Source organism: Neomonachus schauinslandi, chromosome 12 (assembly GCF_002201575.2).
Source record: "Neomonachus schauinslandi chromosome 12, ASM220157v2, whole genome shotgun sequence".
Lineage (NCBI taxonomy): Eukaryota > Metazoa > Chordata > Mammalia > Carnivora > Phocidae > Neomonachus > Neomonachus schauinslandi.
Window position 1 is genome coordinate 36,154,529 of NC_058414.1, and position 26,134 is coordinate 36,180,662.

The 26,134-nt window shown below is 36.6% G+C and overlaps 1 protein-coding gene across 1 annotated transcript in view; it reads right to left on the minus strand.

Annotated features, from left to right (window-relative positions):
* Window positions 1–19,153, minus strand: part of CALCR (calcitonin receptor) — a 63,269-nt gene extending 44,116 nt beyond the window's left edge. Inside the window, exons 1-5 of the mRNA XM_021689772.2 lie at window positions 19,103–19,153; window positions 12,570–12,726; window positions 10,322–10,432; window positions 3,935–4,047; window positions 962–1,053 (exon numbers count right to left, since the gene is read on the minus strand). Coding sequence (XP_021545447.1) covers window positions 962–1,053; window positions 3,935–4,047; window positions 10,322–10,432; window positions 12,570–12,726; window positions 19,103–19,153 — 524 coding nt within the window. The remainder of the gene's footprint in view (window positions 1–961; window positions 1,054–3,934; window positions 4,048–10,321; window positions 10,433–12,569; window positions 12,727–19,102) is intronic.
* Between the last annotated feature and the right edge of the window lie 6,981 nt (window positions 19,154–26,134).

Consider the following 26,134-nt stretch of genomic DNA (forward strand, 5'->3'; position numbering starts at 1 on the left):
CTTGACCATTTGTATAATACCACCACGACTAAAGAACCTATTAGTTGAAGGAGACAGCCCAGTAGTATAGACATTAGTCAGAATTCTCATGAAAGGGTAATGTAGTGCCTCCTGCCTTTGATTTAAAGAAATCACACTAAATTTAGGACATTTCTAGGACTGAATTTAACATACATTAACATCTCACATGCATGGTGAAGTCATTCCTGAAAAAACAGATTCAATGTTTTAAATTCTCCGTTATTTCAAAATCAATATTTATACCAACTTAATCATTTTGCCATAGGTAATGCAATCAAGTGCACAGACATGACCTCGGAATAGAAACCTCATTGAGATTTTACTCTTGAGAGTGTTAGAAGATAACTGTGGTTGAAGATGCTCAGTTTGCAAGGGCAAAACATTGACACTTAACTCTTCTTCCAGAGATTCTCCTTGGTCCCAGCTGAGTGAGTCAGGACCAGAAGGGAGCCTTACCTTCCTTCTATGGCTAAACACTATTCTGGGCTCACTAGCCACACTTCTCTTCCAGCCAAATCCACCTATGATAAACTCATAATTAGACAAGGTGCATTTGAGCTTCTGGCCATGGCCTCCATATTTTAGGATGAGGGTGAAAGAAGGAAGAGGAGCCTCTCCTCAGTACCTCCTGCAACCTTAGCATGGTAAGTGGAGCCTTTCACATGTTAACACAGTGTACCTATGGGCTCACAGGACTGTTTCATTTTGGGAAGAATCATATTACCTTTGAAAATTATCTGAATCCATCTTATTTTCCTTAGAGATAGCGTTAAAAAGCATGTTTTAATTAATTTCATTTTCCTTGCTACTTCATAACTCCCAGTGCTGCATTTCTCTTGTGGTTTGCAGAAGACCACCCTTCCCCTAACTCTTGCAGTTTGCCATTTATTTCAGTGCCTTAAAGAAGAAAATAAAAAGCAGATGCTATGAGGGTACTTACTTGAAAAACACGAAAATCCCCAGCGAAATCACCAAGGTGAAAATCGACAAAGAATGGCCCACAATAGCCAAGTAGTACAGAACGTATGCATTCTGGAACAACAACAACAACAAAACAGTTATAAAAATAAACAGGCAAATAAATGATAATAGAGGAGGGAAAATAGTTTCTATTTTTAATATCAGTGTAAACCAACAACTGTTCTCATCCTTTAAAAAAAATCTACTAAAATTATAACAAATGTTTCAGAGAAATTATACTGAATCATAGTATTTGGGGTTAACAGGTTAAATATTATAAGATTACCAGTTATATTAGAATATGCATGATGTGGTGGGAAGAACGTAAGACTGGATTCATCAGCGCTGTTCTTTACTTGGAGTACTAATCATTAAGTCTTTGTGTGACTCTCATAAGTCAGTCACTTCCCCCCTCTGGATCTCAGTAGTCCTCTTCTCTAAAATAATTTGGTCAAAACTAAATGATTTTTAAAACAATTATGTGCTGCTTATAAGAAACATCATTAACTACTGGGATGCAGAAATACTGAATATAAAAGGACGGGAAAAGATGATCTAGGTAAACACTAACCACAAGATAACTGGTATCATATCATAAAGGTCCAGATGTTAAGTCAGGAAGACAAAACAATTTTTAATTTCTGTTCACCTAATAATATAAACTCAAACCACATAAAGCATAAAGCAAAAGCTGATACCACTTAATAATCAATAGAACATATGGTACAAATGCAGTGTAGATAAGTTAGATAATTTCGATGAAGTTTTTTAATTCCTGGGAGAATTGTGGCATTTATGTACAAAGCATTACCCTTCAACATTTGATTCTTGTCAATTTCCTTGTGAAGAGCCTGATATGCAAGCACTGATTCTGCTAATAGGCTCTTGGAGCCTGCAGAGTCTTTTGTTTGGTGATGTGCATTAATGCTGGACAGAAAAAAATATTGCCTTTCTAGGCATTAGAATTTCAAAATGAACTAATCAACGTCTCCTGAATTGTGGCTGTTGTACCACTTGATGGGGCATTTACATATTATTTGCCACTTTCACTGATAAACTGCTCTCCTAACAGCACCCTTTTTATCCTTGCAGAAATGACGACCAAGTTGGAATAGTGGGTTTATAGCTAGAGCTGATAAAGACTTCAAAATAGCTGATACTCCCTTTCTTAGAAAGTATTTAGGAATCTTTGCAAGAAAACAAATACTCAGCTCCTGTCTTTTCTTCCACCAATTCATTTTCTGGCTACTTTTCTAACTTCACCACTAGACAAAACCAGGAGTGGCACTTTCTAAGAGTTCTTCCTTTTAAATAGTTCACCCTATAGATCCCCTTGCCATTTAAAATACTGCTTTTTATTTGGATATGCAAGCCATGCCCCTAACCTCTCTCACTATTTTATTTTTATCTCTGTATATTTTATTTCTAAGAAAACTTCATATAACTTAATTCAGTTTCTTTCAGTTGGCTCCAGAATACTTTAAAAAATGTTCATTCTTCTGAAATAAAGTTGTCTAAATGTGTAAGATTAAACCAACAGCTCATATTTTAGTTGCCATTCTTGGTGTCATTCTTAAGACTGAGAAGTGCTTCTTCTTTTTTTTTTTTTAAATAAATTCTAAGTTGGTTTCTCCACCTTTTTTTTTTTTTTTTTGCCTGTATATAGCTGGAAGATTTGTGCAAAGAATTTCAATCATTATGTTAGGTTCTTGGAGGGGAACATTTATTCTTAAAGTACTTTATTTCTATTTTCTCAGACATGGCCAGAGTGAGGTCAAATATGGCAGCACTAAGAATTATTTATTTGGATCTGCACTCTTTGTAACAATTCAGGTAACAGGTTTATTATTTTTTTCTGTAAAATCATAATCAGCACTCATTCAGAAATTCCTTGCTTGGTGACATGTAATTTCCATCAGATCTTATTAAGTAAATAGCTCTCCATTAGGATGTAGACATGCATCTGATTCTCAGGGGGGTGACTAAGTAATTTGTGAAGAGGTGATGGGATTTGGTGCCTGTGTCTCTAGTCAACTGGTCTCTAAGCTACCTATTCATCTTATTTACTTTTTGTTCTTGCTTGTTTTGTTTTAAACAAAAGGAAAATTTTCTATACTCCTAAATCTGCTCTATAGCAAACAGAAGCACTGATGGGCTTTTAGCTTCCAACTTAGTAATAACTTAGCATCCAGGCCTATCTTTGAAGGAAACAATAGGTTTCCGTTGTAGCACCAGGGCTGCTCAGGGATAGCCTGTGTGGTTAAATACTGACTGACCGTTTCTCCCAGCACGGTGGGGAGAGGAGGCTGATTGTGCGCTTAGTGATTTTTTTCAGATTTCTTATGCACTTGGAGAGTAGGTATCTGGGTTTTTCCCATTGGCTTAAATGTTTCCGAGCAGAGATGATATTATGAATATTTAACAGACGGTAAGACACAAATACCAACAAATCAGAATGGACTAAACTGCCACACCTGTATAAATAGGTAGATGAGAAGCCAGATTCTAAGGGTTCCTTCAAGACTGGATAGTAAGACTATAATGGGCGTCTTGGGGCAGGGAATAGGAGGCAACTGTCACTTTGTGACTTGGGGGAAAAGATCTGTAATTTTGGGACTCTTCCACAGAAGAGAGATCTTAGAGAGTCCCTGGAAATGCTGCCTAATATCTGGCATCATGGGGAATCCCATCTCTCTTCCATGGACACTATTTCCCTCGTTATGAATGGCCTGATTCTCATGGAACTCTTTGATACCAAGTGCCAACCAAGAAGTAAAATGTCATTTTCTCTAATGCTACTTCATAGAGTCCCTAGAACTCACAGGCCATGATCTGATTTCCTTCTATAGAATAGGTTGGCTTCTTGGTAGCAGGTATTTTAAAGTTATGCATTCATTTCTATGTAAAAATAATGGCACTCTCACCCAATACCGAAATGTGAAATAGAACCTACCTTCAGTTTCTCAGGAGTGAAAGCATTACACATAGTGTAGTTGGACCAGGTTCGATTGTTCTCAGGATGTTTATACCAATCCCCGTTCTCATCACAGTATTTTGTAACCTTTTCTGTTAATGAAACATAACAGTTATTACATTGTGATCTCAAAATACCAAGAAGGAAAAATAAAGCTTTATTAAAAGCCATTCCACAGAGTTAATCACTTTATAGAACTTGAATGTGAATACAGGTCAAAGGAAACTACCCTGAATCGTGCATTTTATAAGATGTTTTAGTATGTGTTGTCTTATTTTATCTTCAGCAAAGCATGTAAAGCCGATGTTGCTATCTCCACTTTATAAGCAGGAAGCAGGGAGTGAGAGAGGTTATAGAGTTTGAAGTCACTAGAGAGTGGGTCAGCTGGGATTTAATATTGGGTCCATCGCACTAAAAAGTGCTACCTATACCGTGCCTCCTATTTTTTAACAAACCTTATGTTTCTGATTTTAGAGAGGAATTATGTGAAAATGGCAAGACCATACTTTTCTTCATTTATATGCAATATATATTTATTAGGTTGACTGTATGAAACTGCAGTTTTTGTGGGTCAGATGGTCAAATACTGGCAATTTCATATAGTTAAGTCCAATAAAACAAAGAAGTCCTAAACTAAAGGATGTATCAAGGAATCATTTTTATGCTTCTCAAAAAGATTTCATTTGAATCATTTCTCTTGATCCCACAGAGGGCATATTAGGGATTTATAGATTTAGCCTTCACTATTTACTTCTTGAATCAACTCTTAGGTGATAGTGAAATTTGCTGATTTGGCTGGATTGGCATATTAAAGATCTCTACTTTGCTATGGGCCAGGTGTTGTGCTAAGCACTTTGCAGAATCGTCTTCTTCAACGTTAATAATGGCCTTTTAAGATGGGTATTGGTCTTCCCATTGTACATATGAGGGAACTGAGGGTCAGAGAAGTTAAGTGAATTCCCCTTCCACAGATAGCAAGTAGAAAGGCCAGGGGTCAAATCCAGGTCTAGTCTATTTGATTCCAAAGCTATGGCGGGGCTACTAAGCTCTGTATGAAGCTTCATAGTCCTGCGGCAAAGTTATCTACACTTCATTCAGTGACCCAAAGACTCATAACTAATTTGGTTGACTGCAAGATAGTATTAAAATTCGAATCTGATTGGCTACACAGTTGGAAAAAAAAATTGAATTAAATAAAATAGAAATAATGAACAAGTGAACGTTAAAATGAATGCACTTGCCAAATTTAATCTGAGTTATTCAGACTTTCCCTAGTTCTCCAAAGTACCTCTGCAATGTGTTTATTGCCTCAGAGATCATATAGTAACCCCAAATTGGCATAATATGCAAACAGATTTTACCAGTGTATTTGGAACCCTCAAAAATTTTTGAATTTTGATAATTTTTTGGGAAAAATATTTTTGAAGCATTTTTCTTCATTGGCAAAGGTAAAGAGCTGTCACACCAATGGATAACCCTTTTATGTATGACTTCTGGGGGGTTTTTTTTTTTGTTTGTTTATTTGTTTTAGCAGAAATGTGGAAGTCTGAATCACATACTAATATTTGGAGGCTACTATTATTGTTTTAAAGGCTAAGAAAACAATTCATGTAAAAAAAACTTGTCTGAAATATCACTGAGGTCTGATAATATTTAAAATAATTTTCTATCAGTAGTTCTGGTTGGTCAATCAATATGCTAATGGCTAGTATGAAAATTCTTTTATCTTTGGCAGTTTTTTAGTGTAATTCAAAATTTTTTATTATATGACTGAAACAGGTACTACCAAACTAAACACAAGATTCAAACTAAAAATTGTAGATTTGTCTGTACGTACTCCAACAATTATTTCAAGTGGCTGAAAAAACACATTTTTCAAGCAAAAGATGTTTTCAAGAAACCTATTAGAATCATCATTGCTTAATGTCAATTTGTTAGAAAGTTAAATAGAAAAATTTTAAATTGTGAATTTGCTGAGACAGTCACTGGACAAAAACTATTTAACAAATCACCATTGGACACCAACAATATTTCAAAAAGGGTTAGCACTAATCAGCATAGAAAAACTGATACTGATGTCGATGATGACCATTCCAAGCTTATTTGCTATTTTAAAAAAGTGGTTTGTGGGCGCCTGGGTGGCTCAGTTGGTTAAGCGACTGCCTTCGGCTCAGGTCATGATCCTGGAGTCCCGGGATCGAGTCCCGCATCGGGCTCCCTGCTCAGCAGGGAGTCTGCTTTGCCCTCTGACCCTCCCCCCTCTCATGTGCTCTCTCATTCTCTCTCTCTCAAATAAATATATAAAATCTTAAAAAAAAAAAAAATAAAAAAAAAAAAATAAATAAAAAAGTGGTTTGTAACGAAGCATTTTATCTTCTATTGTCAGAAAGTAGCTTATTATTTTATCAAAAGGAAGTTTTAAACAAAGTTATTTAGCTATATAAGGCAAAATATATTCTATGGAGGAGGAAGGGGTGTTCCTCCTGAAAAAATCCATTCCAATCACGGACAAGACTGTAGGAGATATTATTTTGTTCCGATGTCACTAAAGTCTGGGTCTAGGCATTTCCTGGTTCTACCCATTGCGGCTATAAGAACTTGTCCTCCTCCACCTGGCAAATCTTTCAAAATTTGAAGAAAGGATAGGTCTAACTTCCTTTTCCAAACCAGACATCCCCATTTACTCACACTACACAGCTTGGTGTCCCTTCACAACCTAGAGCCACTCTGCATGTGCTCCATTTTGGTATTTCCCTCTGAAATATTCTAAGTTCGGACTGCCCCATGAAGAGGACAGCATGCTTATTTCACTCCAGATCCACATGGGGGAGCTTTTTACAAATTCTGAGGCCTGAACCCCAGAGATTCAAATTTGCTTATCTGAAGAGGTAACCAGGCATCAACATTTTAAAAAAGCTCACCAATTCCAAAGGCTATCAGGGTTGAGAATCATGGTCCTAAACCATATGTTGACCTTCTTGGCTCTATGCCATTAATGTTGATTGTTTGACATTAAGGGCAGAGCCTTAAGTACATCCTTGTTAAATGTGCTTTTTACATTCTATCATATTCCTACAGGCTACCATCCTCTTTTGAATTTCAATGCTGTTATTCACTCTATCATGACCTGTCTTTTACCAAACACTTCGTCTAAAATGAAATCTCTGTCATTTCATTAAACTGTTTTATCATTAAAATATAGCACTGGGTCAATGGTAAAATCCCAAAGAATTTAAGTTTGTTGAATATAGATATTTTTAAGATGTGCTTTTCTTTTGAAGTGGATTTGTCCCCCACTTGAGAGGGTTCTTTCTAAAAACCAGGCTGATAAGATGGATCTATGCCTGGAAATCCCTGTTTTGCTGACCAAAACCTTGCCTTTTAGTCAATAATTACAGCCACTTTGGCAAGAGCCCATTGCTGCTCTGGAATGGCCTTGTAGCCTCTATTGTAGAAAAGCTCTTTATGCCAATCAAGTTATCTCTAATGTAGTTGTCAAGTCAAGATGAATGAAGCATCATTTATTGGGAAGAGTCAATAAAAGCCAGAAAGATGATCATCACACAGCACTGAGTTAGAGTTTACAGGAAAGTAGTGCTGAGCAGGGCAGGACACTCAGACCTTCCTCTTTGCACAATGAAAATGTTCAGAAGTGGCTGCCCAAACTGGTTTTTAAAGTAGTCCCCTGTAATCTCATTTTCATTATCTCTGTTTTACTGGGGTGGAACTTTGGATCTCATCCTTGTTGGAAGCACCAAAGCATCTCTTAAACGCTGACACAAGGATAGACTGATTTCTCTGCTCTAATCTGGATTCCAGAAACTTTCTTGCCTAGATTTTACCATTTGATGATTGTTTTTCTATCTTAACTGATGTTCTCACTTTGGGTCTATGCAAAGTAACCTCTTGTCATTCATACTCAGTGAGCAAACGTAAACAGATGGGCTGGTTGACCCCAAAATGTGGTAGAAACTCTGACCAAACAACTCTTGGAAAAATCTGAAAGGCAAGGTTGTTTTTCATCATCTCTTATGCATGAAACAAACACTGATTCCTCTTTTCAAAATGCTATTTCTAGTCAAGACCAGATAATGCAATGAAGATCCTTCTTTCAGGACCTTGGCATTCCCTTCCACTGACTGAATATTCTAACTCTCTTCCATGGAACCACTTCCAAAAGGATACTGAAGGAAAGAGAAAGATGAGCACTGTGAGGTGTGGAGGGATCACTGTGTTCTGTTATATCACATCCCATCAGACGAGGTCTGGAGCTTGAGGTGGAAGGACCAGCTTCATGGAGCCCTGCCCCACAGCCAGCCAGTTCAACATCTGGAGCAACTTAAACACACTCTGCAGCCTCAGGCTCACTCTACTCTCAGGAACAAAGCTCACCTGTTAACTGGGGCTTAAGCGGTGTGCCTGTAGCTTAGGTTCAGCATCTGAGTCTCTTTTTTTTTTTTTTTTAAGATTTTATTTATTTATTTGACAGAGAGAGACACAGCGAGAGAGGGAACACAAGCAGGGGGAGTGGGAGAGGGAGAAGCAGGCTTCCTGCCGAGCAGGGAGCCCGATGCGGGGCTCGATCCCAGGACCCCGGGACCACAACCCAAGCCGAAGGCAGACGCCTAGCTGACTGAGCCACCCAGGTGCCCCCTGGGTCTCTTTTATAACTAAGATGTATAGTCCCTTTTCAGTCTCTTAATCTCAGTTAATATTTCAATGGGACAGATTTTCTATCTAGTTTCTTGGAACAGAGTTTTTCTGGACCCAACACCTATAGTCCCTGAAGCTGGCTGGCTCCTGCTTTTTACCCCTCTGGTACCCGCCTTCCTCCATTGTATCAGTCTCATCTGATTCTGCGCTCCACCTCCCACCGCCGCAGCTACTCAGTGTATTGGTTGAGGTTTTCTGGTATCCGCCACTTTCTTATCTGGACTTTCTTTATTATTTAACACATTTTCATCTTGGCTGCACATTTTGTCACAAGCAGAACTTTAAAAGATCCTCGTGCCCAGGTTATACTCCAAACTAATTCAGAATGTCTGGGGTGGTACCAGGCATCCGGATTTTGTTAAGTTTCCAAGATTCTTAGCCAAATTGAGAATCAGTCACTACTAACACCTATCCAAATCCATCCCCTGATCCCCATGTGTCTAGTCTCTGGACTGAGGCTGTTATACAAACTCAAATTTTATCTCTTTACACATTCCTTGCATTGCTCCTGACCACTAGCCACTGGGCATCTTGGATTCCAGACCTCTAATCTTTTTGGATAGCTGATGTTTCTGAGATACATCCCATCAGCCCCCTTGCTTCTTACTTACTCCACTTGGTAGCTGGTACTCCTAGACCTTTATCCTGCCTATGCATCCTGATCCAACTTCCAATTATACCAGTGTGGCTAGATTGAGGCCTGAAGGAAAAACATGTCTTCCCTAGGAGGTTCTAAAAGTACTTCAATCTGCGCAAGTGTGTATGGGGATTTAGAAGTACTGTTTCTCAAATGCTTTTCCAAGACTGTTGCACTTACTTATAAAGAGAGGGTTAGGTAAGAGCTCAGGAGACTTTGTTCACTTGCAATTTTGTGTCAAATATTGTGTGAGTATATAAATTTAGATAATATATATGAAAATGTTTTAAAAAGTAAAAAATGATACTCAATGAGAAGTATTCCTATGTTACTTTTATAGCTAAAATGAATTTGGTGTCACTTACTTACTTAACACACATTTGTTGACTGCTTGTGTTGTGCAGGGCATGGAGCTGGATGTTAGTATGATCCATTCATTGTAACTTCATTAGTCTTATTTACTGAACATATATTAATAATCTACTGTTGGAACAGAAATCTAGCAAGTGTCTAGAGTTACCATTTTCTGATTTAGTTTCCCTTACACATGACAGTTTTATATAACTTTCAGTGTTATATAAAATTTCCGTTGTGTGTGCTCTATCAGTCCTGTATACCCAAAGTCTAGATCAAGTATTTGCATAAGCCACCAAATGTGCGACAGTTGAAAACTGAAAGATAACCACATTTAAGTAAAACTTCACAGAGTTAAAAAAAATTAATTTAAAATTTTATTAAAATTTAATATTAAATATTTAAAATATATAAAAGTTCAACTTTCATTTAGAATTAAAGACCAATGTGCTCATCTGACCAGCAATGTGACCTAAAAAATAAGGAGAGCTTGAAACATTTGTACAACTCAGTGATATTTCAAGTAAGGAAATGCTTCAGAAAGTGCTGAAACATGCAGAGTATGATTAGATAGGTATCTTTTATATCTGGTTTTTTTTTTCAGAATCATGAAAATTCTAAAAGCTTCATAGCAAAATATGAAATAAAAAGAAATATTTTACCTGTTGGATCAAAGTCTGGAAAATAATCTGGGCAGTACTGATGGGACAATACTCCAGCTGGTGTATCATCCCAGCACAGCCATCCATCCCACGTGCGGTTGCAATATGGACCTGATGATTCACAAAGAAATTGGAAAAAGTTGGAAAAAGCTGCAGAATCATCAGCAGGACTTAACAGTGTTCAATAGGACCTAACTATTTAATAGTTATTCTGGAACGCTCTACATGCATATGGAAATATGAAAAAGAACAGCCGCAGCAACAAAACAAAGATTTTAATCAAATTTACATTTTTATAGGGTTCTCTCCATTTGCTCTTCAAAAGACACACATGTCATCTGTATGGAATCTTTCCTCCAAAATCTTTCCTTTAAAATATCTCCAGAAATGCTGCAAAGAAATCTTGTGAAAGTATATGCAATATCACCCCTGGATAAGAGGCTTACTTTGAAAAAAACTATATAGCTTTAGAACATATACAGCCTACTAACCATTAACCTTAAAAAAGGTTGCCTTGGATGGCTCTATTCTTTTTTTTTTTTAAGATTATTTTATTTATTTGCGAGAGAGAGAGAGAGAGAGAACACACACCCACAAGAGCAGGGGGAGGGGCAGAGGGAGAGAGAAAATCCTCAAGCAGAACCCCTGCTGAGTGCGGAGCCTGACTCGGGGCTTAATCCCACGACCCTGAGATCATGACCTGAGCAGAAATCAAGAATCAGATGCTTAACGGACTGAGCCATCCAGGCACCCTAGGATAATTCTATTCTTAATCCAAGGGTTTAAAATTCAATTGTTCAAAATTCCTATTGGAGATGCATTTGTAGACAGTTAATAGATTACGTATAAAACTAGTCTTATAATTTTAGAATCACACTTCATTAGTGGCTAAAATAATGCTCAGTTTGAGCAGTTTATGTATTTATCAGCATTGGCTCCAAGTAGTTTCTCACTCCTTTCAAAATTTAATTTACCCTAAAACATGAAGATTTGCCTCTATAAAGCTACTCAAAAGAATAAGCCTCAGGCTTTGAAGTCAGTTCTAAGGAAGGAAGGAAGGAAGGAAGGAAGGAAGGAAAGAGGAAGGAAGGAAGAAAGGAAGGAAGAAAGGAAAGAAAGAAAGAAAGGAAAAGAAGAAAGAGAGAAGAAAGAAGAATAGAATAGAAAAGAGAAAAAAGATTAAAAAAAGAAAAAGAAAAGAAAAAAGAAATCTTAAAATACTGATCATAGTACGAAAGTTGAACCTCTGATTAAGACTGAAGTGAAGGAGGCTGTTCTCACTTGGTCTCTGAAAATAAATTTTGTGTTTCTCTTGTTTCATTTGCTTCAGAGGAATGGTTTGTCTTTGGGCAGAGCTGCATCTAATGACTTTTCAGGTTCTTAAAAAACACTGAAACTACTGCAGACGGAAGAATAACATGTATCTGTCTTTTAATTGTCTTGAGTTTTGTTTAAAGGAAAATGCTAAAAACAGGAACTAGAAATTAAAACTTTAACAATTTGAAGGCAAACCATGCGTAGAAACAGAATATACTTAAACGATATTCCACCCTACCAAGCAGTGTTATCTTAGAATATACAAGGGTGTACATGATCTTGTTGGGACTTTTCAAATGCTTTAGGGGACAGGGAGAGAACTGAAATGGATGTAGTAATGTTTGGCCATCTCATAGCCTTCTATAGCTAAGAGAATGTGCTTGGCCCTGAAAATATTTGTACAGTCACATAGAGCATTCTAGAGAAGGTGATAGATAAACAATGCCTGCCTAGGAGAGAGCTTGTATTAATTCCTCTGGGAACTGGGGGTAGAAAAGAGGAAGGAATAGCAGGAGTTGCCAACCCATTGACAGTTAAGGGAAGATACTGCCTAATTAACCCAAGCAAGACAGGGTTTTGACAGGATTCACCTGAGGCTAATTCTCTGCCCTCTATTTTCCACTTCCCTTCCTGCCATTTTCCAGTTCCTCTCCATCACTTAGCCCTGTATTGTTCCTCTTTGCCAGGTGTGACTACTGAGTTATTGTAGTAATTTTGTCATACGTGCAGCTGTTAGCCCAAAACCAGTTGGGTGAACTTAGGCAAAGAAAGTAGACATGTCTCCAGCATGAAACACACAAACATACCATAATTTGAAAACCACTGTTAAAAATGCTGGCATATTAAAATTAGTCAACACATATTTATCCATGGAAGGAAATAGCCTTTAATGATATTTGAAACACATATTTGCATACATCCTTCTTTTTACCTTCTCCTTGGTATGGGGGTAACTGCTGCATGCGGTCATAGCATTTGTACTGTGCATCCGACATTTTCTTTCGTCCTAGGACGTACAGAAATGGCTCGGACTCCATATTGGGAGGATAGGTGTTATTTGAAGTGGCAGGAAGAATCGGGGTTGGGTGCTGCGTTAAAAAGAAAAATCAGTTACTTATACAGAGCGGGAATAGGTGTATACAGAAATAAATGAAACAACCAAAAAGTTTGAAAACATTTTCCTTCATGAGCAACAATTACGAATGGTCTCTATGTAGGATGTTTTTCTTCATAACTAAAAAGTATATTTATATTTCATCTACAAATTCTACCTACAAATTTCATATTTGCATTCATCCCATTCACTACTGAAAATGTATAGTGCCCACCCAAACTCATTTACCTCTTTATCATATAAGATTGTTTTAATTTCATTATCACTGTAAAGTTTAGCAGTAAACAAAACAAATAACTGATTTCCAAAAAAAAAATACTAATATTAAATCAATTTTGCCTTCTTTGGAACCTCTAATAATCATGAGTCATGCTATTAAAAATAGATATATTAGGGCAATAAATGAGCTTTTATATTAGATTATTTCAGCTTTTTAAAAATTTGTGCTTAGATTATGTACACTGACAAAATTTCACCCCAGTTATTTCATAGAACAAACAAAATCTGTTCTTCTGAGATATTCTGCATTGGATGATTGGCCTTAATATGTTTAAATTGGCTTCATCAGCTGATGACCTACACAGGGTTATTTATTTTCAATGCTGAAAATCAATGTAAATCTTAAATATTTCTCCTAGCACTTCTGCATTTTTGGTACAGGCTGACATTGGTCATGATCACCGTCTAACACATCATCCTAAGTTGTGTTTACATAGATTTCAATCTCTTTTGTGGCCATGATGTTTTTGGTGGTGCCTGAATCCGTGATTTTCTATATCCATGTTCTGCATAGAGACTTTTTTCAGAGAAGACTGCAAGCTTCAGCCTGCACTGACTTTTCTTCTTCTGAAGTTAGAACACTCCTTGCTCTCTTTCTATCACACCTGTTAAACACACTTTTTATTTGGCCTTATTCTGTCTAAATTATTCTAAGATTAAAGTTTCCCCAAATGTATCGATGGCAGAAATAGTGTTATGTACTTTTCTCTATGCCTCACAGTCTCTAAAACAAACTCATTTTTATTAAGTTGGACTGTATACGTCAGGCTACTCATAGTAGGACCGCACTGTTTTCCAGCGTATGTCATTGTGTAGACGGGGCATCCTGTCCTATAAGATAGCATGGTGCTAAAAGCTAAACTGTACAATACATAATACAACAACAGTTCAGAACAGACAGAGGGCATGGAACAAGAACAGTCAGGGATGACTACAGACACAAGGTAGAACTGGAATTGGACTTTGAGTGCCTGCACAGGGAGGAGAGGGAAGGCTTTCTGGATGGAAGGAAAGGAATGCGTCTAAGTCCTAAAGGTAGGAAATGGCATGTGTGAGTCACTGTTAGGAAACCATCCTTCCTGGAGGGGAGTATCTTTGGGGGTTAGTAAGAAATGGAGTCAAGGAAGATCAGATAACACAGAGCCCTGAGAAAATGAATACAAAGTGTGCGGTGCAATGAAAGGGTCAATACATTTTAGCTAATGTTATTACAACATGACAATAAAATAAAGATGTCATGCAGGTTTTTGATCAGTGAAGGCTACGAAAGGAGAGTGTTAGTAAAATTCATGTGGTGGGCGTCAGATGTGCACAGATCAGAGCTGGGGAGGGAGCCAGGAAGCCCAAGGCAGGGACTAGATCACCACAGGAGGGAGCAGGGAAGTACAGCCCTCAGCACTTTCTCAAATAACAAAAAGACGTATTTGGAATATACGGAAAGGAGAACAGTTAAGAGTCAAACAGCTCTGATATTTTAACCTACATAATGGAAAAAATGGGAGTGCCCTGAGAAGGGAGAAGTTGGGAAAGGGAAACCTCACTGGGGGAAGAAGGTAAGTTCTCTTTTGTACTTGTTTTGAAGGTGTCAGCAAGCTGTCTAAGTAGAAATTGCTTGCAAACAGAACAGGGTGAATACTTACTACTTATAATTCCAGATGGACACTGTGAAGATGGCTGATACTACTCTTTGAATATTAGGATTATTTCTAATTTTAATGCCTCTTGGATGTATGACAATGAAAAGAGAAATTAATGTACTGACAGAAATTATTTAAAATGTACAAATCCTTTACCCATGTAGTTGAACATCATTCTGTTGTCATATGACCCTTTCTTACTCATTTCAAGACCAATCAGTTGGCAAATAGTTATTATTTGCTAGTAAGTCAAGCATTATGCTAGAAACTGAGGATACAGTGCTGAATAAAACACACATAGATCCTGCCCTCAAGGAGCTTACAGACTAGCAAGAAAGACCAACATTATAAAATATTTTCTGACACCAGAAATTGTGAACGGTAAAGAATCATCAATCACTGAATGCTCAGATATTCCTTTAGGAATTGGAATGTGGTTTGCGAGTAAAAAATACATATTTTGAAGCAATTTCATGTTAAGGCTTCATTTTGGATTGTATGAGCCTACATTTGTATGAAAGCACGTGTCTGTGTGTGTGTTAATAATCTCACTAGAGATCACATAACCATGGTCTTTAATAGATCATTGTGTCCTCACAATAAGAGATATTAATTATAGGTTAACCTTGTGCATCTATTTTAGATTCTTTGTGGCTCTATTCTTAGAACCTTTCATTGACACGAGAATTACCATTTCATATATTATTTATTTATGGGCCATTTTCTCACCACATTCAAATCAAATTAGAAGATGGAATGTGATGTCATATATAAATATTTATATTTTAGATATTAGGGACTATTTTAAGTTTGGCATTCCTTCCAGAAGTAATATTCTGAATTCTATCTTTAAATTGACGGGGCAACCAGTTAAGAAATGTTCCTGGAAGCCATGGGGAGGCATTATGTGCAAGGATATCAAGAGGAAAACCCTGTGCTTGTATTTTTCAATTACAGCATTATTTGTTTTAATGCAGTTTTAACATCAGTAACAGTATAGATATGACCATTTGAAAGAGCAGGTGTAGTTCATGTAGACGATAGTAGCATCAATCTTACCATTCTTGCAATATTGAAACAAACTCCAGTGAACTTGGTTTGGAGCCTGGTTCAATAGAGATTGTTTCAACACTGAAGGAATGAGAAATTAGAACTTCTGTCGTAGATGAGCCATAGTGATCTGAGTCCTCTCCTTGTCTGGTTCGTGTGTGAGCACTGACGATGGAATTTTTCCAGTGGTAACTGAATGTTTCAGTGATTTTCTTCTGAAAATAACATACACATTGAGGCATTCTGTCTATGTATGTGGGCATAGACAGATAACTATTATATATATATATATATATATATGTATATATATACATATATATATATATAATTCCAACAATGGAATTACTACTGCTTGACAATAACACATATAAAAATTTCATAAAGTTCATTGGACATATAAACTTTTTGCTGATGATTTTGTACCAATAAAAATGGCTAGGAGGTAGTGTAGTTCTCAGCAATATAGAGACAAAATAGAAGCATAGTGATTAGATAAGACTACCAAGCAATGTGAAAGACTTAAACATATTTTACTTATCGTATTATGTTTATATTATATATTTGGGGGCATAAATAAATATTTTATGCTCACATGAGGATAGAGATGAGGTATCAAGGGCACACTGCTTTTGTGGATAAAGATTAGTGTTCAAAGATTTGCATACAAGCCATCTTAACATGATTTTTCCAAAGCAAAACAAAAAACCACCTCTTAATTGTTGTCCTATGTAGCAGTTTAGCCGCCGTATATGTGATGTCACTCCTAAAGGTGCAAGTAAATGGCGCCACACATACGACCACCAAGCTGCCACCAATACCTGTAGTCCTCAGCTGAAACACCGCTGGTTCTTTTGGGTAATAGATACTTTGCTTCCCACATGCCAGGTACTGTTCTAGGTACTGGAGACTCAGCAGTGAACAAGACTGGTAAGGTCCCTGCCCTCATGGGGCTTACATTCTAGGTTTCGTGCACACTAATCATGGAGTCCAGTGGAAAGCAATCTGGTTTGAATGGTCATGTAGTCAAGCAATTCCTACTTTGATGTAAGACAACCAGCCTACTTTTGGGATCCAGGTGGTTTCTAGAAGCACAGAGACAAAATAATTACAGGACTGTTCTGTGTAGACCTTTAAGAAATGGCCCATCTCTGCCATGGTTTAAACCTAATGAATGTGGGAACCCACGCTACAGTGTTGACGGGAAAGATTCTTAATGATTGCCAGAGACAGAACTACTCTAAAAGGAACATGATTCTAGAATCCACAAACTGATATAACCAACAGGATTTCGATGTCACCATCCTTAATATTGACAATGTAGATGTTGGAATTATTTATATGTTTCAGTTACTTATACTTTTCAAAATAGCAATGGATAAAATAGAACTTTGTAGACTGTTAACCCTGGTTCTTCCAGGTAGGATCAGATGGTTGGTGTCCTACGTACTTCCTACTTAAGCATTACATAAACAACAAAACTGCTGCATGATGATAAATTCTAAACAAATGAGGGAATACAGCTTAGTTAATAACAAAATGCTTCTCAGAAGAATCTAGTTTTTCTAGGTCCTCATCATTGTTGTTATAATTATCATCATCATCACTACATTTTTGAGTGCTCACTATGTGTGAAGCACTGTTCTAAGCCTATTGCATTACTGCAGATAAGGGAGAGGAAGTGAGTGGGTGGTTTTGCTTAATGTAAATTGAGACTCATGGAATGTGGTGACAAACTGATACTTTAAAGAGCATTTGGAAATCAATTTCATAGAATTCAACAAATATACTCGTAGTGGTTTTTCACACTAATGTATTTAAGAAGTAATATTTTATAGTAATTAAAATCAATATCACTCTTTAAAAAAATTTAATTTTCTTGGAGGAGTATCCATGTGGAACACAATGAATGTTTTAGAAGGAAACTGAGATAATTATCAAAACTTTTTTATGGAAAAATTCTCCAAATCAAATACATGATCCAAATACTTTACTTTAGTAACTTAGTAACTACTTTAGAACTGTTCTTCTGTCACTGTCTAATATAATTATATGGTTTATGAAATAAAATTATTTAGAAATATTTACATGTAATTGATCACACAGAATTTAATTTAAGCTCTAAAGATAACAATATCAATTACGAATGGAATATACCACTATTTCTGCACTATAGAATCTCATATAAGGCTTGAGCATTTGAGACAAAATAAAATATGCTAGTAGTTCCTACAATATTCTTGTTTAAGTGTTTTTATTATATTTACAATGACATGAAGTTACTTGCATTTCCAAATATTGGATTACTTTTAGCAAATTATACTGTATTTTATCTAAAGATTAAAATAATACAATATTACATAATAAACTATACTCAATATCCAAGTAGATACAAGAGGGCTACATTAACAATCATAACCATAAACCACTTATTTGATGTATAACATTACAAAATAAAAATTCCCTTAAAAATGAGAGGAACATTTTTGGAATATTAGTAATATTTTTCCCTGAATAATGTTAAGAGAAACAGTTTATGCAAACTTGTAAGCCTATGACTACTCATGAATTAACAATGTAAATCCTGGAACCCTGGGAAAGTTTTGTTTGGGTGAATATAATAATATCAGGTACTGACTTATTTTTATTGCCTTTATGATTCATTGGCCAATGTTGTTCTGATGTGCTAGAAAGGATAAGGATCAAGACAACTCCTAATTTATTTATGTAAAATTTACTCATCTCTCTTTCATGTGTTGTGGAAGCTGATATGATGGTGGGTTAGCAAAATCAAAACAAATAAATAGATAGGCCCTGGTAGTATTTTCTAAGATAATTGCAGTTCTGACTACTTGCTAACCATTTAGGAATAAAACAATATAAAATCACATAACTTGGACATGATTTAAAAGGTTAGAGAAAGAGTTATGGAGTGACATTGGTCTGTTAAGACTTAAGATTCTTAGTCAGTTTTTTTGAGAGACGCATTTAAAATCAATAACCTGACCGAAAGAGTTCAGATGTTTGAAAAAGACAGGAGCCCAGAAACTGTGTTTCAAATCCACCTGTCTAACATCAAAAACATTTTACCCAAGAACATTATTAACCTTCCATGTTAAATTCCAAGATAATGTGGAGATGTCTCAAGTTAATGCTAAATTTTTGTAAACAAAGCTCACATTTCTCAGTGAACCATAACAGTAATCTAAATTGTGAAATTTCGGAGTGGGGATCTATTAGCAAAATATCAAGAAAATAATAGTTTTGAGGAACTTTTGGCTGGTGAAACTTAGCTTTGGCAAGATGTCTACCCTTGCAAATGCCCATTCAATCGTACGCTCTATTTCAGCATTCTTGATTAACGTAGCTTAAATGATGTTTACTTACATTTAGAAAGATGAAGAGTACCAAGCACCGGCGTGTGAGTGTGAACTTCATTTTTGGTTTTTGAAGATGATCTTCTAAGTCCTAGAAAAATATAAAGTAAAAAAGACATTTACATTAATAAACATAGCTTTCATATTGGCTATAATCAATTTCTTTTTTCTATTTGACTTGGAGAGGATCATGTCCCAAGACACCCTGCATAAAATTCATGTATGGAAGCAATATGCCGGTGATGCAAATGCAGTTGCATGTTCCACTCCTTTCCTTTCTGCCGGGAATGACTGGTGTCTGGTTGTTGTTGGAAGTCCTCCTATTAAGAAATTCCGGAGCCACATTTACATATCAGGACCAAAACAAAGGATTCAGAGAAATCAAGAGCAACCAGTGTGGACCTCCGTTAACCCGTGGCATCAGTAAAACTGCTGAAAATTTCAGTGGAAACATCCACAAAGAAATCACTTCATTGGACATGAACAAATACAACCTATGATTTGTAAAGGACCGTTAGTCATGCCCTCTAGGTAATTTAAGGCCAACTTTTATTTAAGTAGTCTTATTTAGAGCCTTGAGTACTTTTCTTTCCTACAAAATTTTCTACAAGTTTCAAGTTGGGACTAAGAATAAATTTCTTCAATAGCAAGGATCGAGTATGTCACCTAACGGCTCACCATTCCTTCTCAAAAGCATATAATAGTCAGAAACCTGCTGCTGTGTCACAAATAACAGTTTTTCATGACTGTGCAGATAATTTTACCCAAGGAAAGATAATAAAAGAGAGAAAAATTTAAAATATATATGTATTTTTTTCATCAGTGGGATTTGTGTGAAACTATTTCACCTAAGGGTGAGTGGTTATGATCGCATCATATGTCTTATACTTAATGTATTCTGCTAGGTATAAGTTAGCATTTACATTGTTTGCCTGATATATTTGCTCCCAAAAGAGTAAGTTGTATTCCATTTATATATCGGTACTATATATCAGAAAATGAAGAAGGAGAAATTAAAGTTTTCTCTCAGCTTGCTAGCATGGGTACAAGGGTGGATAGTGAAGAGTTTCAGGAAGGGAAGTAAGGGAAAGAGAAGGACCTTTTAATTTGTCCTCTCCCTTAATGGAAAATATTACTACCTGAGTATCAGATGAGTCCTATTTCTGGAATGAAAGGTAGGACTTTTGAAATGTATTATGTGTACTCATGAAATTAACACAGCTTTTCTTAACTAGATCCTGCTTTTTTTTTTTTAAGAAGGAAATTATAGACATACATTGAATTTCTAAAGGTCTGCTGCTTATGGTGGTCCTATGATTTAGCTTCTGAGAGAAGCAGGATGTGTGGAACATTACAGGCGCCAGAATTAAAAGCCAGATCTCTTCTTCAGATGAAAGTCCTACTCATTAATTTCAAATGTAACGGCTAAGCACAGTGAGAAGTCAGTTTCTCTATGAAGGTGAATATGGGGTGATTAGGCAGTTAATTGGCTTTTTCTATCTATGTAATATATTTGATGTCATTTGATATTTTATAAAGTATGAGTTGCTAGGTTTTGGCTCAACAGTATCATTACCATGGGGAACATGAGAGGCTGTGGGAGAATTGTCCCGCTGAAGGTGAATGAGGCTGCACAGTCATTTTGCTGTAGGAAAGGAGAGCCCCATGGTTTCAAAGCCCCACACACTGCTTTTACGATTGTACCATGAACAACTAAGGGGAATGAAAATAGTATGAACATGGATCTGAGAGTGAACATTTGGAAATGACAGAGGGGTTTAGTCAAGAAACAAAGTCCTTTCCTTTTTCCTATTAAGTGGAGAGGTCAATAATTTTAAATAATCTTGCATTATTTTGAACTATAACAAATTTCTCATGTGCAACTTTATAGCAGATCGGGGCTGTACTAAACCTGCCTCTAGTTAGAAAAGTTCAGTTATAATTCTCCAGGGTTAAACAGTACTTTGCAGATAATGCCTCCCTTTGAGAGAAGTATTTCGTGGTGATCTGTGAAGAGGACAGAAAGAACATGTAAGTAGAATTGTGAAGGAAGACAGGTCTTTATGAATTTAAGGGAGAAAAACATGGCAAAGAAGAGTAGAATCAGAATGGAGAATGAAGTAATTCACCTTTGCTAAGATTCTTCCAAGGAAAGAGAAAAAAAAGAATGAAGAAAGTTAAAAAGAATGACAGACGTGGAGAACCCAAAATGAACTAACAGAGACCTATAGCTTAGTTGAATGGATGATTAAAGAATGGATAGATTGCAGGGTGGAATCTCGGGAAAGACTAACATGGAAAGACTAACATGGAATTTCCAATAGGCAAGGTTTAGAATTCAATGACCCTGAGGAGAACAGTTTTGACTTAGGTTTAGGGAGTTAAACCTGCACCCAAACAGGAAAGGACAAAGTCAGGCAAATAGCAGCTAATGGAGATAAAAATGGAATTTGGAAATGTTCAATTTGGATTGGGTACAGATGAGACAGGTAGCCTGTGATCAGACAGTCATCTGGAATACCTGGAAGATGACTCCGAGAAAACCAGAACAAAGCTTAACTTTGACATTAGATTATTTACTTGTTTACTTCCTGTTGTTTTCCCTATTCCTTCTCTACAGGAAGGACTTAGTCGGTTTTGTCACCCAAGAACCTAGAAAGAAATCTGGGACACAGTAAGTGCTCAGTAAATGTTGGTTGCTTAGTTCAAGGGATGATGTTGGGTCAAAATTTGGTAAGGCAGCACGCATTATTCTTTTCCTAAAGAGCCCTAATTAGAGCCCTAATAGAGCCAAGAGATTCTAATTTCTGCATTTACTTTTATGATTTCTTTTATTTTGGGCAAGGAGCTTCACCTCTATGCCATTTTCCTGTCTATAGAAAGACTCCTTAGCCAATCCTTCTTGACTAGGAGAGGAACACACTTCCATATGTGAAGCATATTGATCCCCCTGGATCTGTCCAGCAGTCTAGTTACTAGGGGAGTGGTTTCCAAGATGTCTTTTAGCCACCTTTAAAAAACAAAACAAAACAAAACAAAAAAACAAAAGCTCCTATGGGAGCCCCATATATAAACCAGATGAATGTGGAATCTAAAAACTTGATTGTGGAGTGTGATTCAGAACATGTAAATGAAATAACCTTGGACAGTAATTCAATTACTGGGTGGGGCAAGCAAATCTGCACTGCTCTGAATCCACAAATGAGCACTCATCACTAATCTCATCTCTAGAAAATTGTATTCCTTTGTTGCAGGGATGAGTTGGTCAGTGGAAACCACTTCTATTAATACACACAGACTAAATCACTAATTCAATGATGATGATTGAATAGAATAATCTTCATTTAAGGAGAACAAATTTCCTTGACATGTAAAGTTACATTATTTTTATTTATTTATTTTTTGTGGAAAGAATATGAAATGTCAATGTCTGAAAATAATGTGTCTATTCTCATAGATCAGCATTTCCAAAAGTGTATTCCATAGAATAGCAGTAATCCCATGAGAAGCAGCATAAAATAAAGTTTCCATGGCCAAAAATGTTTAGGAAATTAAGCATTTCCTATATTCTTCTTAGAGATCTACCATAGACATTAGCACTTTAAAGTACCTAATTTTCCTATACCAAAAGCACTAGTTTGACTTTAAATCTTCATTCTCCAAACCTGTTTGACTATGAAAAACAAAACAAAAAAAAATTTTTTTGCAGTCACAATTATTAACCCATCTACAGAATATACTTTGGAAAATGCTCTTTTGGCTCAATGGCAATTTCTAACCCACCATAGTCTATTAAGTTTGCAAGTCATGAGAAAGAGCTGCCCTTTTACTTAAAAATTTCTTTTTTTCTTCTCCATGGAGCAAAAGTGGAATTTCTGAGGTCTTAAATATTCCCCAGCCTTGGTACAAAGCCCAAAGCTATAAAAGGCATCTCAGAGGCAATTGCTCCTTTGGAGCATTATTCGTTAAGAACCTCTCCCCTAATACCCTGGCTATGAGAACAGGAGTGGGATGAGGGTAGGGGCAAAGAGAAGGAAAGAGAAGAGACAGGCACTGCTTATCTCAGAAGAGCTATATAGCCTTTTGTCACCCAAGGCCTGGAATCTGTTTCAAATTTGAAATTTGACATTTGTTTAAAGACAGATCTATCCAGTAAGCTTCTGTAGATATAGTCCAAGTGAACAGGTAAATACACTGTGTGAAACCACAGGGTCTGCTGGTTTGTTGCCTTAACAATGCCTTCTGTTTGGATAACTCCTTGATTACACAATCTATTAGAAAATCGTTCTTGATTTCTACAGGAACTCACTTGCCAAGACATAATGTTGTCATAAACCCAATCTATGCTGAGATATTGAGCAAAGCAGAATAACTTTGCTCCTCATTGTGAGTTTAAAATGCTCATCTGACTCCAAGCTCCAAGTTTAGTTAGTGAAAACTGGTATTTCTGCATTGGGGAGCTGTTTTTGGTAAACAGGTTGGCACATCATGTAAAAGAATCTAGATGAGAAGGGTAGTGGAATAAAAATGATGTCATATTGGGAGAAAGTGACTTTTTCTTTGACTCTTGTCAAGGACCTGACATAGTAAGTGTTCAATAAACATTTATCGAATGAAAAAGATAGATTGCCTCTAGGCAGCTGGCTAGGCAACATTAATCAGTGGGAAATCTTGGCGAAGTGGTTCAGGATCATGTGTAGTTCAAAAGTGTGACATTACTCAAATGGATACTATTAATGAATAATTAGATAGGATTTCGTTAATTAAGACTAATTTGAGGAAAAGGCATTGTGACCTCATCAATACTTTCTAGTACTGGATCTGCAATAGCAGCCATGATGGAGAAAGGAGAGATAGAAACTATTTGCTTCAAATCAATTTAATTAAAAACACATCATGCACTTATTATGTGTGTTTTAATACCATCTCAAGATAAAGTTTAGCTTCAATATGTGAGAGGTTGGGAGAAAAATAGTCCAGTTTAAAGGGTCAGCATAAGCAAAGATGAGGATGTGGGAATCACTGAATACGTTGAAGAAACTCTGGGCTGATTTTGAAGTTCATGTTCTTAGTCATTACATATATACTGCCATCTGACATGAAAAGAATACTCAGCTTTGGACAAATGGAATTTGAGTTGTCAACAGGGTCATCTATATGGAGAACCTAAAATGCACCTAATTGTTTTTTTTTTTTTAAGATTTTATTTATTTATTTGTTAGAGAGATAGAGAGAGAGCACAAGCAAGGGGGAGTGGCAGACAGAGGGAGAGGGAGAAGCAGTCTCTCTGCTGAGCAGGGAGCTTGATGCGGTGCTTGATCCCAGGACCCTGGGATCCTGCTCTGAGCCGAAGGCAGCCGTTTAACCGACTGAGCCACACAGGCATCCCCAAATGCACCTCATTGTAAATAACATGTTTACTGCTTCTGTATAAGCTCATAACTTTAAAGCTCATGGTTTCTGTTGTGATCAGCTATGGTGAATATGGGAAGAGGAGTCATTGCAGTGTAATGGAAAAAAAAAAAATCTTGGGCTAAGGAATAAGGAATCCATATTCTAACCCCAAAACAACCTCAAATTCATCATGTGACTCTTAAGCATGTTACTGCACCTTTCTGGACATCAATTTCATTATCTATAAATTAGACAATTGGGCTATAATTAGGGGTTCTTCTCACTCCAACATTGGCTCTAAGTTGAATTGCAATAAAATATAAAAAATACATTTTGGAGAAAGAGAAAGCAGAGCAATTAGATAAATATTGGGTCTTCGTGACCCTCCAATAGAAAATAAACAAAGACAGCATTTTCCACATTGTGTTCTCCAAAATATGATCCTTGTGACTACTCATTTAATAATGAAAAAAGGGAAAGAGTAGTTCACCAGGATAAGGTTTGAGAAATGTGGAATACTATGTGCTCTTTCCTGGAAAAAAAAATTATGTTTATGTTAGGATACTAAAGGTTCTGAGAAGTCCTGCAACAATGGATCCTTTAACTAAATTCATTTAAGTTAGCTCTTGTTATCAATTATTTTACCAGTAATAATGTGCAATTAACACTCAAGGAAGGGACAGGCAAGTTTAGCTAATAGTTGACTTCCACTGATTTCAGTGAATGAAAGGTATGTTGCTCTCTCCTTATTAGCAGAAAAGACTGTAGTTACAGGCAAATGTTGCAGATTTATTAGCATTTCTTTATTATGTTGGAATAGAAATGACAGGACTTTGCCACAACTTATTTAGATTACTGCAACTCTGATGAATAGATGACTGAGTTAAATATGTTGGTGCTATTACAGCATAGGGAATACAGCCAGTTAAAAAAAAATATGTTGGTGCTTTGTTTTGAAAGTCCACGTTCACAGATACTGATATGTGAAAAGTGTCCTTCTCTCTTACCCAGGAGACTTCCTGCGAGGTGCTATACTGGTTAATTCAAATGATAAACTCTTTTAAGTCAAACTTTAAAATATTTATGTAGAATTCACTGCTCGACGCACATCAAACCATTCTATAAATACAGGAATTCAAAATTGTGGGTTTATGAGTTAGTCCTTATATACACATTATTGTGTCCTTATACACCTTTGACAAACTTCTTCTTTCAGAAAAAGATATGCCTGATTTCATTGGATGATGGAACTGGAAGAGACTCTAGAATTCACATTTCCCAAAACCTCTCACTATACAGGTGAGTTAATGAAAACCTACTGAAATGATTTCCCTCAAATTGGTTAGAAGGTTAGTGGAAGAGCTCCAGTTAAACCCCTATTATATTCCCAAAATGAGTGTACACCATAAACTCCTAGGATGCCTCACATCAAAGGTTTTTTCGGGGCGCCTGGGTGGCTCAGTGGTTGAGCGTCTGCCTTCAGCTCCGGTTATGATTCCAGGGTCCTGGGATCGAGCCCCGCATCCGGCTCCCTGCTCCGCGGGGCGCCTGCTTCTCCCTCTCCCACTCTCCCTGCTTGTGTTTCCTCTCTTGCTGTGTCTCTCTCTGTCAAATAAATAAATAAAATCTTAAAAAAAAAAAAAAAGGT